This window comes from Alligator sinensis, unplaced genomic scaffold, assembly GCF_000455745.1.
Source record: "Alligator sinensis unplaced genomic scaffold, ASM45574v1 scaffold427_1, whole genome shotgun sequence".
Lineage (NCBI taxonomy): Eukaryota > Metazoa > Chordata > Crocodylia > Alligatoridae > Alligator > Alligator sinensis.
In genome coordinates, this window is record NW_005843089.1 from 239,125 (window position 1) to 252,910 (window position 13,786).

Genomic DNA, 13,786 nt, shown 5'->3' on the forward strand with positions numbered 1-13,786 from the left:
GAACAACTTTAGAAGCAGGGTAAAAGTGAGAGAACTTTATGAATAGGTGAGAGGTGATGAGCAGGGATCTTGGGTTTTTCTGATTAAAAACCTAAACAATTTTTGGATATAAAAAAGTAACTCCAAATCCACATTTTTCTATGATTAAAATGAAATGCCTCTCTCTCTCTCTCTCTCTGTGTCTAGATATATATATATATATGTATATGTACACACACACATACATATACATACACACACACACACATATATATGGGGATTTTTTTTTAAGTTAAGGAATGATTAGCTCTGGCACATTTAGAATTAGAACAGTAGAAAATTAGGGTGGAAAGGGATGTCAGGACATAATCTAGTCCAACCCCCTGATCAAACCAGCCCCAACTATCTCATCCGTGGCAAAGCTTTTTGGGCCAGTCCTCCAATTTGTCAAGGTCTCTCTGAATCCTATCCTACCCTTCAGTGTACCCACTGTTGCCCCCAGCTTGGTGTCATCTGCAAACTTACTGAGGGTGCACTCCATCCTATCTTCCAGGTCATTGATGAAGATATTGAATAAAACCAGCCCCAGGACCAACCCCTAGACCACTCCACTTGATCCTGGTTACCAACTAGACATAAGTTTTTAATTACTACCCTCTGAGCCCCACAACCCAGCAAGTTTTCTGTTCACCTTACAGTCCATTCATCTAACCCGTACTTCCTTAGCTTGCCTGAAAGAATATTGTGGGAGACCATATCAAAAGCCCTGCTAAAGTCAAGATGTATCATATCCAGTGCTCTTCCCACATCCACAGAATCAGTCATCTTGTCATAGAAAGCAATCAGGTTGGTCAAACATGACCTTGGTGAACCCATGCTGACTAATCACCTTCTCCTCCTCCAAGTGCTTAGAAATGGATTCCTTCAGGATCTGTTCCACGATCTTTCCAGAGACTGAGGTGAGGCTGACCAGTTTGTACAGAAACTCCTTTTTCCATGTCTTGAAGATGGAAAGCCAGTTCTGGGTGCCGCACTTCAAGAGGGATGTAGAAAACTTGGAGCGGGTCCAGAGGAGGGCCACTCGCATGGTCAGGGGCCAGCAGGGCAGACCCTACGAGGAGAGGCTATGGGACCTGAACCTGTTCAGCCTCCACAAGAGAAGGCCGAGGGGGGATCTAATGTCTGTTTACAAACTAGCCAGGGGGGACCAGCAGGCATTGGGAGAGTTCCTGTTCCCCTGAGCACTACCAGGAGTGACAAGAAATAACGGTCACAAGCTGGCAGAGGGTAGATTCAGACTAGACATCAGGAGGAACTACTTCACTGTCAGGGTGGCTAGGATCTGGAACCAACTTCCAAGAGAAGTGGTGCTGGCTCCTACCCTGGGGGTCTTTAAGAGGAGGTTATTTGAACACCTTGCCGAGGTCGTTTGACTCCAGTACTTTTTCCTGCCATGGCAGGGGGTCGGACTTGATGATCTGCTCAGGTCCCTTCCGACCCTAGAAACTATGAAACTATGAGAAAGTATTTATCACCTTTCTTGCAGAAATTGACATACTTCTCTATAAATAGAGAGAAATTAATATGGCTCCTCCAGCAAACAGCTTCATATCTAGTAAACCATCTTGCAGTTTTTGCTTACAAGGCTGAAGTGATCAGAGCTAAACATCATTTAGTGTTGATATGACTGATAACCTTTATCACTATATTTGTTTTTTACTGTTTCAATTGTGGACCTATGCAAACATTTTTATAGATTCATGATCTGCTTTATCACTATATTTGTACTTGATTATGTTAATTCTAGGAGTAGAAATAATGTTATTATAATGGCTGGCCCTATTTTATTATCATATTTGCATTTCTGTTATTTATGCTTACATTTATATTACGGCTGTATGTCTGTTATGTTGTTTTCAGGAGCACGGTTTTTAGCCAGAATCCTTAATACATTGAAATAGAATTGAATTGAATTGAATAGCTTTAAAGAACAACAAGCAGCAGCAGCAGCCCAGGATTAAATAGGTGACATTATACTAAAAAACTCATACCCAAGGCCAGATCCTTACCCCATGTAAATCACTGTAGGTGCGTGCTTACTACCAAGGTATGTGATGCATCAAATTCAGTTGAGCTATAAATGATTGATTTCAGTTAAAAACTACCCTGGGCAATTATTTCCAGAAATACTAAACTTTACTAAATAGATCAGTAAAATTATTGTCAATTAATCGGAGAAAGTGTTTGGAGAGAAGAGTAGCTTTTGGTTGAAAATTCAGTTCTGAGGAATTTGGGTTTTCAATAGGAGAAGGAAAACATTTTTACAGAAAGAAAGTAATCAACTTTACTTACCAGTGAGAGAAATTGATGTAATGAATTCAGCAAAATTCACAATGGTGTATTATCACTGCTTTATGCCTATATTTATCTATGCTTACATCCATTGGGATATTTTTCCCTAGAGCATCTTTTCTAAATCCCGCTCTTGTGAGGCAGTGGGAAGGATGACATAATCAGTCCAAACAGTTTCCTGCACATGGTCAGTATTATAAAATTATGAATAAATAATGGTTTTGTGTAAGAGTCAGAACATCCTGTGGTGCAAGTCAGCACAAGTCATAGGTGTAGAACACATAGGACTAAATTAGTGAGTTCAAGTCCTCACTATCACAGGCCACCACAGCATATTATACCACTAATAAAAATAATAAAGTTCAATTTAAAACTAGGATCTCACTACTTCTTTTGAAGGCTGTTCCAGTACCTCATTTCCCTGATAGTTAGAGATACTCAAGGGCCTTTAAACTCTTTTAAGTTATGTCTACACAACTTCCTCGATGTATCTGAGGTGAACCCTCCTGCTGCCTCACCCTGAACCTGCCCCATCTATCCACTCCTGCTCTTATGCATCCAGGCTGAAAAGGCAGCAGTGAGGCAACTCAGATGATACCTGGGGGCTTGTGAGCATTCTGGATCATAGACATGAAAGGACACCTAAGGAGTGGTTTCCCAGTTTCAGACGTGGTGTGTGTATTAGATGATCCAAGCTAGGACTCACTAAGCCCAATTACAGATTCTGGGGGAAGCCTCCCTAATTAGCAGATAGATAATATCAAGTAGGCCTGTGCGAATAGGCATCTATTCGATTTGGCTTCAGAACCGGGTGCTTCAGATGCCAGTGATCCAATCCGGAGCTCTGGATCGGTTTTCCACTTTGATTTGGCTGAAGCCTAAAAAAGCCAGCACTTCAATATGGAAATGACGCTTTGTTGTCCAAAGCATCTGAATCTTCTCCAGATCCGACACACGGTCTGAAGCCTCGCACAGGCCTAATATCAAGGTGTGGCAGGTAAAGAAAGAAAGGGTTAGCACAAGCAGGTGGGTGGGATGTCCTCAGATGGGGGGGCATAGAGTTGGAGCTCACAAATCCATAACCTATATTCCAGCAAAAGCGTATCTTCTGTAACTCTCTCTTCTTTTACTTCACCATCAGTTGTGGCATCTGGCAGATGTATATTAAGGGTATGGCACTAGACTTAATGAACAGTTACACTGACCTTCTTGGTTCTTAACTCCAGAAAATTCCAGTCAATGCATAAAAACTTTTAGAAATGGATAGAAGTAGACCTGGGGATCAACTTTTACATAAAGATGGAAGTAGACCTGGGGATCAATAATGGCATTTTAAGAAGTGCATGAGTTAGGACCACAAATCCTATATTTTCCATGTGTCAGGTTTTCAGGTTGTAGCTGTATTGGTTTAGAGGCAAAAGGAATCAGAACTTGTGGTAGAGGGGATATCTTTTATTAGATCAGCTAGATTTTGGCAAAAAAAAAATCTTTAATTGAGACAATCATTTTAATGATTTTCCATGATACTTTTGTTCCCATTGTCACTGACTGTTTTTAAAAATCCCACCCTAAAATATATTGTCTTCTAGATTACATTACCACCAATAACTTCCACAAAAATATTCAAACAGATTTATGGTAGCAATAGAAGATCTTCTCTTCTCTCTCTGTGTCTTGGTTTGACTGATTTGAAAGGTGGATAAAAGGATGGCTTACCCAAGAGAGTCATAAGAAATAAACAAATGGGGAAAAATCCTTTTTGAAATTATGTTATCAATCAGATTAAAAAACAGGAAATAGACACATTAGTTATTTACCTCACTGATTTTTTGAGGCATTCTTTGCAAAAAAATGCAGACGGAAGAGTCTGATATACTTTGAAATCTACAGGCATACTTTATCTGTATGTGATGGTCTCTGAAATCCTAGAAGCTTACCATTTCGTGGGATAGGAGAGGAAGGAAATCATTATGTTTGCATTGACATTAATTATTCAACAAGAAAATGTTATTAGTATGATTCTTTCATATAGGGCAGATACTGTAGAATAGTTCATTTTAATATGACAAGTAGGAACAACAGAACAGAAGTAAAAAAATGATATGAAAAATGAGGCTGAGATCTTCAAAGATAAATTAGTAGAACTTTAGCAACTAGGGCACTTTTCAGAACCTGGTGGGTATTTATATCCATCTTTATGTGCCTACAACCCTTTAAATATTAGGACCTCTATGGCTCAACTCTTGCATTTTCAAAATGAGGAAAATAGCACTTCTGAACTCCTACCCATAAGGAAAGGTATAGTAGAGAGATATGTGCATGTTAAACTATTGAGGGACAGATGAAGTACCAAATTCTTGCTCACTTTCCAGGCCTTAATGAAACTTTCATACAATTTGGATGCTGTTTCCACTTGTGTAGCTAGTTTTCATGCTCAGAGCCTTGTACTAGGACCCAGAAAGGAAAATAATTTCTGAATAATATGCATAAAATTGTACACTTTTAAACTTAAGTCACAAAAAATCCACATCTAGTGAGTACTTGATGCTGAGCAAACAGGAAAATCCTCATGCCTCTTCCACTAATAGCCCAGTAAAGTGATTTTCATCCTTTTTCAGACTCAAGGCACCCTGGGATAGACTCAAGGAACTCCTTGAAAATTGGCAGCTCTTTTTTTCCTAGTTTTTTAGTACAGAAAAATAATGGAACAGGTTTTCTGTTGCAAAGAACTCAGAAAGACTACAGGTATAGATTTCTATTTCAAATCTCTGGGTTTATCTTGCAAATCATGTTTGCACACCACTCCACAGCATCCTTTAAAGTATCTCAGAGCACCTCAAATACCTTAAGCTGTTTTTTTCAGTAGCTTTTTGCCTTAAAATGCCCCTCTTTGAGAAGCTTTACCTCAAAATATCAAAATATTACAGTTTTCAGAGATTTTCAGGCAATCATAGACACTCGTTCAATGTAATTGTCAGTTCCCAGTCCAATTTTACTTAATTTTTTTGTAGGGCTGTTTAGTTGCATTTTGTTGAGAATCCTTGCTCTAAAAAGTAGCATACCCAATGATACATACATATATATGTAGATGCACACACACAGACCTTGATAGATAACTTTATTCTCACCATCCCTCAAAATGTAACACCAGGAAAAATCTAAATTTTAGTTTGCTATTGTTTATGTTTTCACACTATAATATATTTATAATTGTTTGGTGAAGAGGAAAGAGGAGGAGGGAGAAGAATAAGAAGAGAAGGGTAAAATGGGGAAAAACTAGCAGCAACAGAAAAAGCAGAGATGATAAAGAAAGAAGAAGAATTAGGCAATGAAAATAATTATTCTGAGGAAGAAGATGAGCAAAAGATGGTAAAGACTGTTGCAGCAAAAGATGGAGATTGCAATCATGAAGAAAAGAAACAGAGACAGCACAAACTGATGAACAAACCAAAGATGTTGACAAAGGGGAAGAAGAAATAGCATCATCAGTAGAGGAAGAAAAACAGACTGGGAAAAACTACTCTGATAATTGTTAAGTAGATGATGACAAGGGAGAGGAATAACAACAGTCCAAGAAGTAAAGGAGTAACAGAGAGAAAACATTAATTCACAGCTGATATATGAGTTTTCTCAAGGCTTCCTTCACATCTTTGTTCCGCAGGGTATAAATGATGGGGTTTAACATTGGTGTCAAGGTACTATACAACACTGAGATCTGCTTGGCACTGCCTGGTGTGTAGCTTGACCTGGGTCTCAGGTAAGTGAAGATAGAGCTTCCATAGTAGAGGATGACCACAGTGAGATGGGATGAACAGGTGGAGAATGCTCTCCTCTTCCCTTGCGAGGAAGGGATTTTCAGTATGGTTGAGAGGATATAGGTGTATGACAGAAGGATGCAGAAAAAGGGTGTCCAGGCAATGAACAGACCAATGGAGAGGAGCAGGATTTTGTTGAGAGAGGTGTCCCCACACGACAGCTCAAGCAGTGGTGGGATATCACAGTAGAAGTAGTCCAAGCGGTTGTTCCCACAGAAGGGTAGCTGGAAGGCAAAGGTGGTGTGTACTGCAGAGTTCAGGAAACCACTTAACCAGGAAGCAGCTGCCAGCAGCAAGCAAATGCTTTTCCTTATGACTACCGTGTAACGTAGCAGGTTGCAAATTGCAACATAGCGATCGAAGGCCATTGCTGCCAGCAGGAGGCATTCTGTGCCCACAAAGGAGAAGAAGAAGTACAGCTGCACCACACAGCCCATGTAAGAAATGTTGGTCCTTTTTGAGAGGAGGTGAACCAACATCTGAGGGATGGTGGTGGTAGTATAGCAGATATCCAGGAAGGAGAGGTTGCCAAGGAAAAAATACATGGGGGTATGAAGATTTTGGTCCAGCAAAGAAACAATCATAATGACGATGTTCCCCAGGAGTGTGAAGAGGTAAATAAGCAAAAGTCCAGTGAAAATCAACAGCTGGATTTGCTGAAGGCTAGCAAATCCCAAGACTATGAACTCCACCAAGGTGGTTTGGTTTCTTATATCCATGTGTTAACTTGAATGGGTATTTCTGCCATGTGAAGAGGTGGATAATAAATAAAATTGTTAAGCCAATTTAAGTAGTACCAATAAGCATATAAAATTAATATAAACCAAATTTTCTTGCATATAACACATCCCCAACTATATCACATAACATATTTTTCGAAAGGCCCAAGAAGGAAATATATATATATGACTTTGGAGGTTGGGTAAGTACCAGAGTTCTGGGGTCCCTCAGGCTGGGGGCCATGCACTGAGGCTGGGGCCACACATTAGGGATGGGTGCAGCTCACTAGGGCTAGGGGCTACCCATTGGGTCTTGCCCAATCTGACATGCTGTGCAGCGGGGCCCAATCCAGGATGGCTGCACCAGGGCCATGTGGCAGGGCCGAATCCAGCATGCTGAACCTCCGTCTGTGTGCTGGGGCTTGATCCAGCACACCAGCTCTGGGACAGCATGATGGGTCTGATTGTATGTACTGAATAGGAGGCCACGCTCTGAGTCGCAGATTGTGCACTGGCTCAGGTTCCACGTGTTGGGTCTGGGGTAATTTGCTGAGTTGTATCCAGTGCACCAAGTCCAGTCATAGACCAACCCCATACAACATCCCAGTCTAATGTGTGGTTGGGGAGGAGAGCTCCCCACAAGTCCAGAAATTTGACATGGGGTGAGGGAAAGGAGGGAACAGTGGCAGCATTAATTGCCGTGGGTCCCAGAACTGTGGCATTTAATATTGCCACCACTGTGTCCCTTCCCCATACACATTTTCAGACCCATGGAGCCCTTTTCCTTGCATATAGTGTGCACCCAAGTCTTCCCCAGCTGGTTCTGGAAGAAAAGGTGTAGGTTATATGTTAAAAAAAGATTTATTTGAATATTTTTCTTGAAACCTACTACTACAACATAGGATTTTTTAGGGGAGTGTTGGAGACACTCAGATACTGTGATAACAGAGTTCTTGTAGTAATACTTAGCCTTTACACAGTGTTTTTCATTCCTCAGACTGAATCCAAAAGACAAAAGAAGTACAGCTCAATATCCCCTTGGGGAAATAAAGCACAGGGAAGTTAAGTGACCTACTCACTGCTATACTTGAGCTTGTGAAATTTAATAGAGAAGGCAGTCAACCCTGCTGTTCCAATCTCAATCTGTTTTACCTTCAGCTAGAATGAATGGTTCTCATATACATATCCAAAATCTTTTGAAGTGAATGGGAGATTTTGTATAAGGTACAATGACCTTGGACCAGGCCACTAGAAACCTCTCTGAGACAGAATGAAAACAAACTGAAACATAGTTGACAGACAGGCACACAGGCAGCAATAGATAGATGATTCAGTCAATCAATTGGTCAACAGTTAGATGAGTGTGAATGGAGACAGATACAGAGAGGAAGAGGAAGAAATGAGTATTAACATGGGAACATAAGATTTGAAGTGGCTTCTTGAGGCATCAAGACAAGGGAGACAAGGGCATGGCCAATGGTCTACTACTTTCAGCAATAAGGAAGTAAGTTAATGCTCAGATGATAGGAAAAGGACATTTTGCCTCATGTTACACAGGAAGGCAAACCTCCATTTCCTCCAGTCCATGCTGATCTGAATTAAGATCCACATTCCTTCATCAGACCTGAATCTGATCATTGGTCTGACCCTAAGAGGGAAAATAAGACCCTCTTACAAGAAACCTTGTGTCTTGTAGTACCAGTGGGAGAAACAGTATACATCAATCAACCTCCCTCACCCCTCAGCCTAAAATCCCAATGTCTCAAGAAAGGGAAAAAAAACCCAAAAAACAAAGTAAAACAAGACAAGACACAAACAAAAATACTAAAACCCACAGATGCCATTAGCACTCATGAAGGGGGAAAAGGTCTTTCTTGGCCACAACTAGCAACCATGTGGTTACCAGATTCCCTCCATACAACCATGCTATCTTTATAGTCGGACCTGGTGACAGCAATTACATGACTGCATGTCTCATATTCTGCTTGAGGAGGCAGAAATTCTTGTCCTATCATACCATTCCTTTAATAAAATTATCCAATTGATCTTAATAGTATGTAGGTTTCTTGCTCAACCACTTTGCATATCTTCTATTATCCAGTCCATTTAATCTTGTGCTGATCTTGTTTTTTTGTCTAAAAATCTCATCACCTTCCTTTCAGGGGTGTTGGTTGTCGTTGTTTTGGTCTAAGGACATAGGCGGACAAGGTTCTTTTGGTAATTGTGATATCTTTTATTAGACCAACTAAATAGTTGGATAAAATTGTTCTTTGCAAGCTTTCAGGTACAAACAACCTTCTTCAGGCACAGGGAGAGTCTGCCTGAAGAAGGGTATGTGTACCCATAAGCTTGCAAAGAACAAATTTTACAACTATTTAGTTGGTTGAATAAAAAAAAAAAATCACATTTACCCAAAGAACCTTGTCTGCCCATCACCTTCCTTAACATTCTTCCTATTTATGTAATTGCATAAGGTGCTTATATCTCTTCTTAGTCTCACTTTTCCTAAACTGAGTCAAGCTCCTTTAATTTTCTTTTATAAGAAGAGTTCTGTTTTCCCTTACCCATTTTAGTGGTCTATCTTTTTTGGTAATATTTTTAAGGGCATTGACAGATGTGAAAAACCAAAAAAACCCAAAACTGTCCTTTACCAGAAGTGGAAGTGCACTAGTTTAACCCAGCTCCCCAGTGTCTGTATAGATAGGATGCTTTATCAGGGCTTCTTGGCATTTTCATCAAATAGCTGATTCAATTAGGTATTAGATAAAAGTGCCAAAAAGCCCTGCTGAAGTACCCAATTAATACAGACTTTGGGCAAGCCGGGTCAAACTAATGCAATGCCTCTTGTTGGCATGCACTGCAGTCAGCACAGGTGTTCACCGAGCTGAAAATAAAGCTCCAGTTTTGGGGGTTTTTTTCCCCCCACATCTGCAAACAGCCTTATATCGCAGACCTGAAGAAGGGCACTTTGTGTAGTGACAGAAGTAATAATTTAGAAATGCTCCTTAACAGGAGACTGAGGGAATTGGAAGATAGTCCCTTGTTTATGGAACAACAGCTAGAGAGGACCAAAGGGTTTGCAGAGGTTGCCAACTGCTCCACAATAAGACGTATTGTTTAGTTCTTCTCCTTCACTGTATGCCTGCATTTGTTGAACCCAGTGATTACTGAACTTCATGCTTGAAAGCTTTTCTAACATCTGTCCTAATTATACAATTGTCCAATTAAATATAACAGTTTCCTTGTCTCACACAGAGACTCAAACAGATCTCCATGTTCAAAAAACAAAGAAAAATATAAATTTAAGAGGGAAAATTTATATAACAAAACTTGTGCCTGAGACCTGATCCTTAGCTGACATAAAGCACTGTATGTGTTTTTGCAGTAAGTAGGTATCTAATACAAGTTCAGTTTCGCTCTAACAGATTTATTCCAGTTAAACTCTAGCCGGTATAATTATGTCCACACATACTAAATTTGTCAGTATGCATGATGAAATTAGAGATGACTGAACTGTATTAATAAAAGTTGGGAGGGTGGGGGTTGCTGAATGAAATGGCTTTTCATAGAAAAGAATCACAAAAAGAAAAAGACTGTTGCATTCCTTATTTTATTCATTTTCTTTAGAATACCATAAGCTGTTTTTTTCAGTAGCTTTTTGCCTTAAAATGCCCCTCTTTGAGAAGCTTTGCCTCAAAATATCAAAATATTACAGTTTCCAGAGATTTTCAGGCAATCATATACACTCGTTCGATGTTATTCTCAGTCCCAGTTCAATTTTACTTAATTTTTTTATAGGGCTGTTTAGTTGCATTTTGCATAATTGCATTTTAAAGGTTCTCTGGTTTTTAATATACATTTGAAAACTTTTTCAGAGAAAAACAAATTAGATATACTTACTGGCAAGAGAAACTGATGTGATGAATGCGACAAGATTCACAATGTGTTCTGTACTAATGATGCTTTATACTTATACCTATGTTAACATCCATTGAGATATTTTACCCTAGAGCATTTGTTACTGATGCTCTGGTGTGGGGGGGGTGGGGGTGGGAATGACCTCATCAACCCAAGCTATGCCTTATAACATTGTCAGTGTTACAAAATTATACACACAAGAGGATCAGAGGATCAGATTCTTATATAATGCAAAGTAGTATTGGTAATAGGTATGGAGCACATAGGACTGAGTTTTCTATCACAGCATATTAACCCTTTAATAAAGTGATAACACTCCATCTTAAAAAGGCTTCTTTTTCTTTTCACTGCTCCTTGTGGGAGGTCATCCCAGTACCACAAACCCCTGATTAGAAACTTGCTTCAGATTTCCAGCCTAAATAGAGTGCTTTCCTTTTTATGCCCACTTCCTCTTATAGCTACACTGCCCTTCACTATGAAAGCATTCCTCCCTCCCTTGGATTTTATGACCCCTTCATTAATATTTTAATAGACAAGAAGCATATCTCCTGTCAGTATTTGAGTTCCTAGTACAAACTTTCCAAGCTTCTTTGGTTTCCCTGTATGGCTAGGGACAGAAATTACGCATAAACAGGTTTAAGCGATCAGAAATTAGTTTGAACCTGTAACAGATCAGAAGTTCAGTGCGCATAAACCAGTTTTGGCCATTTTGAAAGCAGTTTAAGACAAACCTGGTTGAATGTAGTATCAGACTTAACTGATTTAGGTCAAGCCAATTTAGACCCCTTCCTGGTTCAAGTTAACCATCAGTCCCCCAGCATCCCAGGATGCTTTGCAGCCCTGGGCTGGGCTGTCTGCTACAGAGAGCAGGGTTGGCCCTGCCCCTCTACTCACTAGCCAGAGCACTATCCTTGCTCTGGTTGGCTGAGAAGGGGATGGGGTAGGAAACCTGGCTCCAGACTGCAGCCAAGCCTGTCTGCTAGGGGCAGAGCATTTGCTGCCACGCTTTCCCCCCACTTGCCACTGGAGTGGAAGAAGTGGGGTGGCCAGATTCTTGGGCCAGGCAGGCAGAATGAGGCTTTAAGCCCCCTCCCCCAACCCAGGACTTTAGTCAGGGTCTGCCTGGTAGAGGTGCAGCAGCTTGTGCCAAGTTTTTACCCACTCCCAACTTGAGCAGAGGGGGTGGAGACATGGCCAGATGCTGGCCCCAGGCCTGCACGCTAAAGCAGAGGGGAAGGAGAGGGGGTTTAAAATTCTGTTGCTCTAGATGACCAAATTGTCCTTTCCCCACTATCAGGCATATTGTGGACAGCTAGAGTTTGAGCTCATCCATAGGCAAAGTCTGGCTAGCAGGATCTCAGTAGGCCTACAGCCAAGCCTGACTTTCAGGCTCACCTCAAAGGGGTTTGCATGCAGGCTGTCCAATGCTGAAAAGGCTGATGCCACCACTGATGGAGCCAGATAGTTTGAGGGAGGGTCAAGCAGTGCTGTACCACCTATATTAGCTGCCCCAACTTTTCCCAAGGGAACTTCAGACTGTAAACCACTGTATGGGCCAGCACCCTGCCTTTCACCCTCCCATGCCCTCAGATGACCTTCTGGTTCCTAATCTAGCCCATGCCTCCTTCCCTGGTCTCTACAGCAAGCCTAACTGTAGCTAATCTCCTCAGTCATCTCTCTCTGGTGCCTTTCTTACCTATGCACACCTAACTACTTCCTACAACCAGTCATGCCCCCCCCCCATTAATATGCCACAGGTACAGTGTGGGGGCAAAGTCCATGTCTTGAACATGTTTTTATGTTGTTTTTATTTTCTAACTGTGCATCTAGAGACACCATATAAGTGCCAGAGGTTTGATCCACCATGCTGTGACAATGCCTAACACCCTGAGAGAAATGAGTCCAGCATTCAGGGCTATTTTCATTAAAGAACATGGTCATTATAGTTTAGTGATGAGGGCATTTTCTTGTAAGGCATTACATTTTATTAGCCTATAATCCAAATGTCTCCAGAGTCAGGTTTCTTCTTATATCTTCTCCTGCTGGCCCCACAGATATGTCCTTTACCCTTCTCTGTGAAGTAGTGAGATCTGAAACAGCTCTTGATGAATGGAGGATATGGGAGTAATCCACAGTCCCCACGCATACACTGTTGCTACCATCTAGTGGCTTCACTAGAAAATGTCACAACTTGAATTATCTTGAAAGGCTGACCTCTTTTGAAACCCATTGTGGAAGCCTCCTATTTTGTCACTGCAGTTTTCTAATACAATTTACTGGAAAATTAAAATGTGCCTCCACAGGAATTTTAACAAGAAATTTCCCTTTCAAAATTTTATAATGAAACCTTTGGGTTTCCCAAAGGGAAACATTAACAATTAATGAATTTTGGAAAGTTTTTTTTTTTCATAGTACGGGCAGTCCTCTACTTACAACATTTCAAGTTACAACATTTTGAAATTACAATATTTATAAATTGACACCCTGTTTCAACTTTATGACATCAGTTTTGACTTTACAATGCTTGATCTGATGCAATGCCACACCAGTGAACAAGTTTGCTGTGTCACACATCTCCTTGGAGAACATCTGTCCAAACTTCCTTGGACGCTTTCTTTAAGAAAGCAGACAAGACTCCAGAAAAACCTGCAGCCAAGACTCCGGAGAAGACTCCAGCCAAGAACCCTTCAAAAAGTCCAACCAAGAGCCTTTCAAAAAGTCCAGCAAAGTCACATCAAAGAAGTCCTTCCAAATCAATATGATTGCTATTTACAATATACATACATTAATGTAGCTATATTACTCATCTATAATTGATCAAGTACAAAATTCTGGGGTATTTTTAGTAAAAATAGGGTATTGAGCCTTGGTTCAGGAGCCAATCCCCCATTTATAACATTGTTTCTTATGAGAAAATTGGTTCCGAGTTACAGTGATTTGAATTAAGATGCGGTTTTCAGGAACCAATTGCATTGTAAGTCTAAGGACTGCCTGTATCTCACT

The 13,786-nt window shown here is 40.6% G+C and overlaps 1 protein-coding gene across 1 annotated transcript; it reads right to left on the minus strand.

The window, feature by feature from the left end:
- Positions 1 to 5,938: 5,938 nt before the first annotated feature.
- LOC102368410 (olfactory receptor 5V1-like) lies at positions 5,939 to 6,865 on the minus strand. The gene has a single exon (XM_006037248.1). It carries the CDS (start codon positions 6,863 to 6,865, stop codon positions 5,939 to 5,941), a length of 927 nt encoding a protein of 308 aa, XP_006037310.1.
- Positions 6,866 to 13,786: the final 6,921 nt, after the last annotated feature.

What these genes read in the sequence shown, in the direction of transcription:
- LOC102368410 (XM_006037248.1), bottom strand. Translation starts at nt 6,865, where the DNA reads ATGGATATAAGAAACCAAACCACCTTGGTGGAGTTCATAGTCTTGGGA.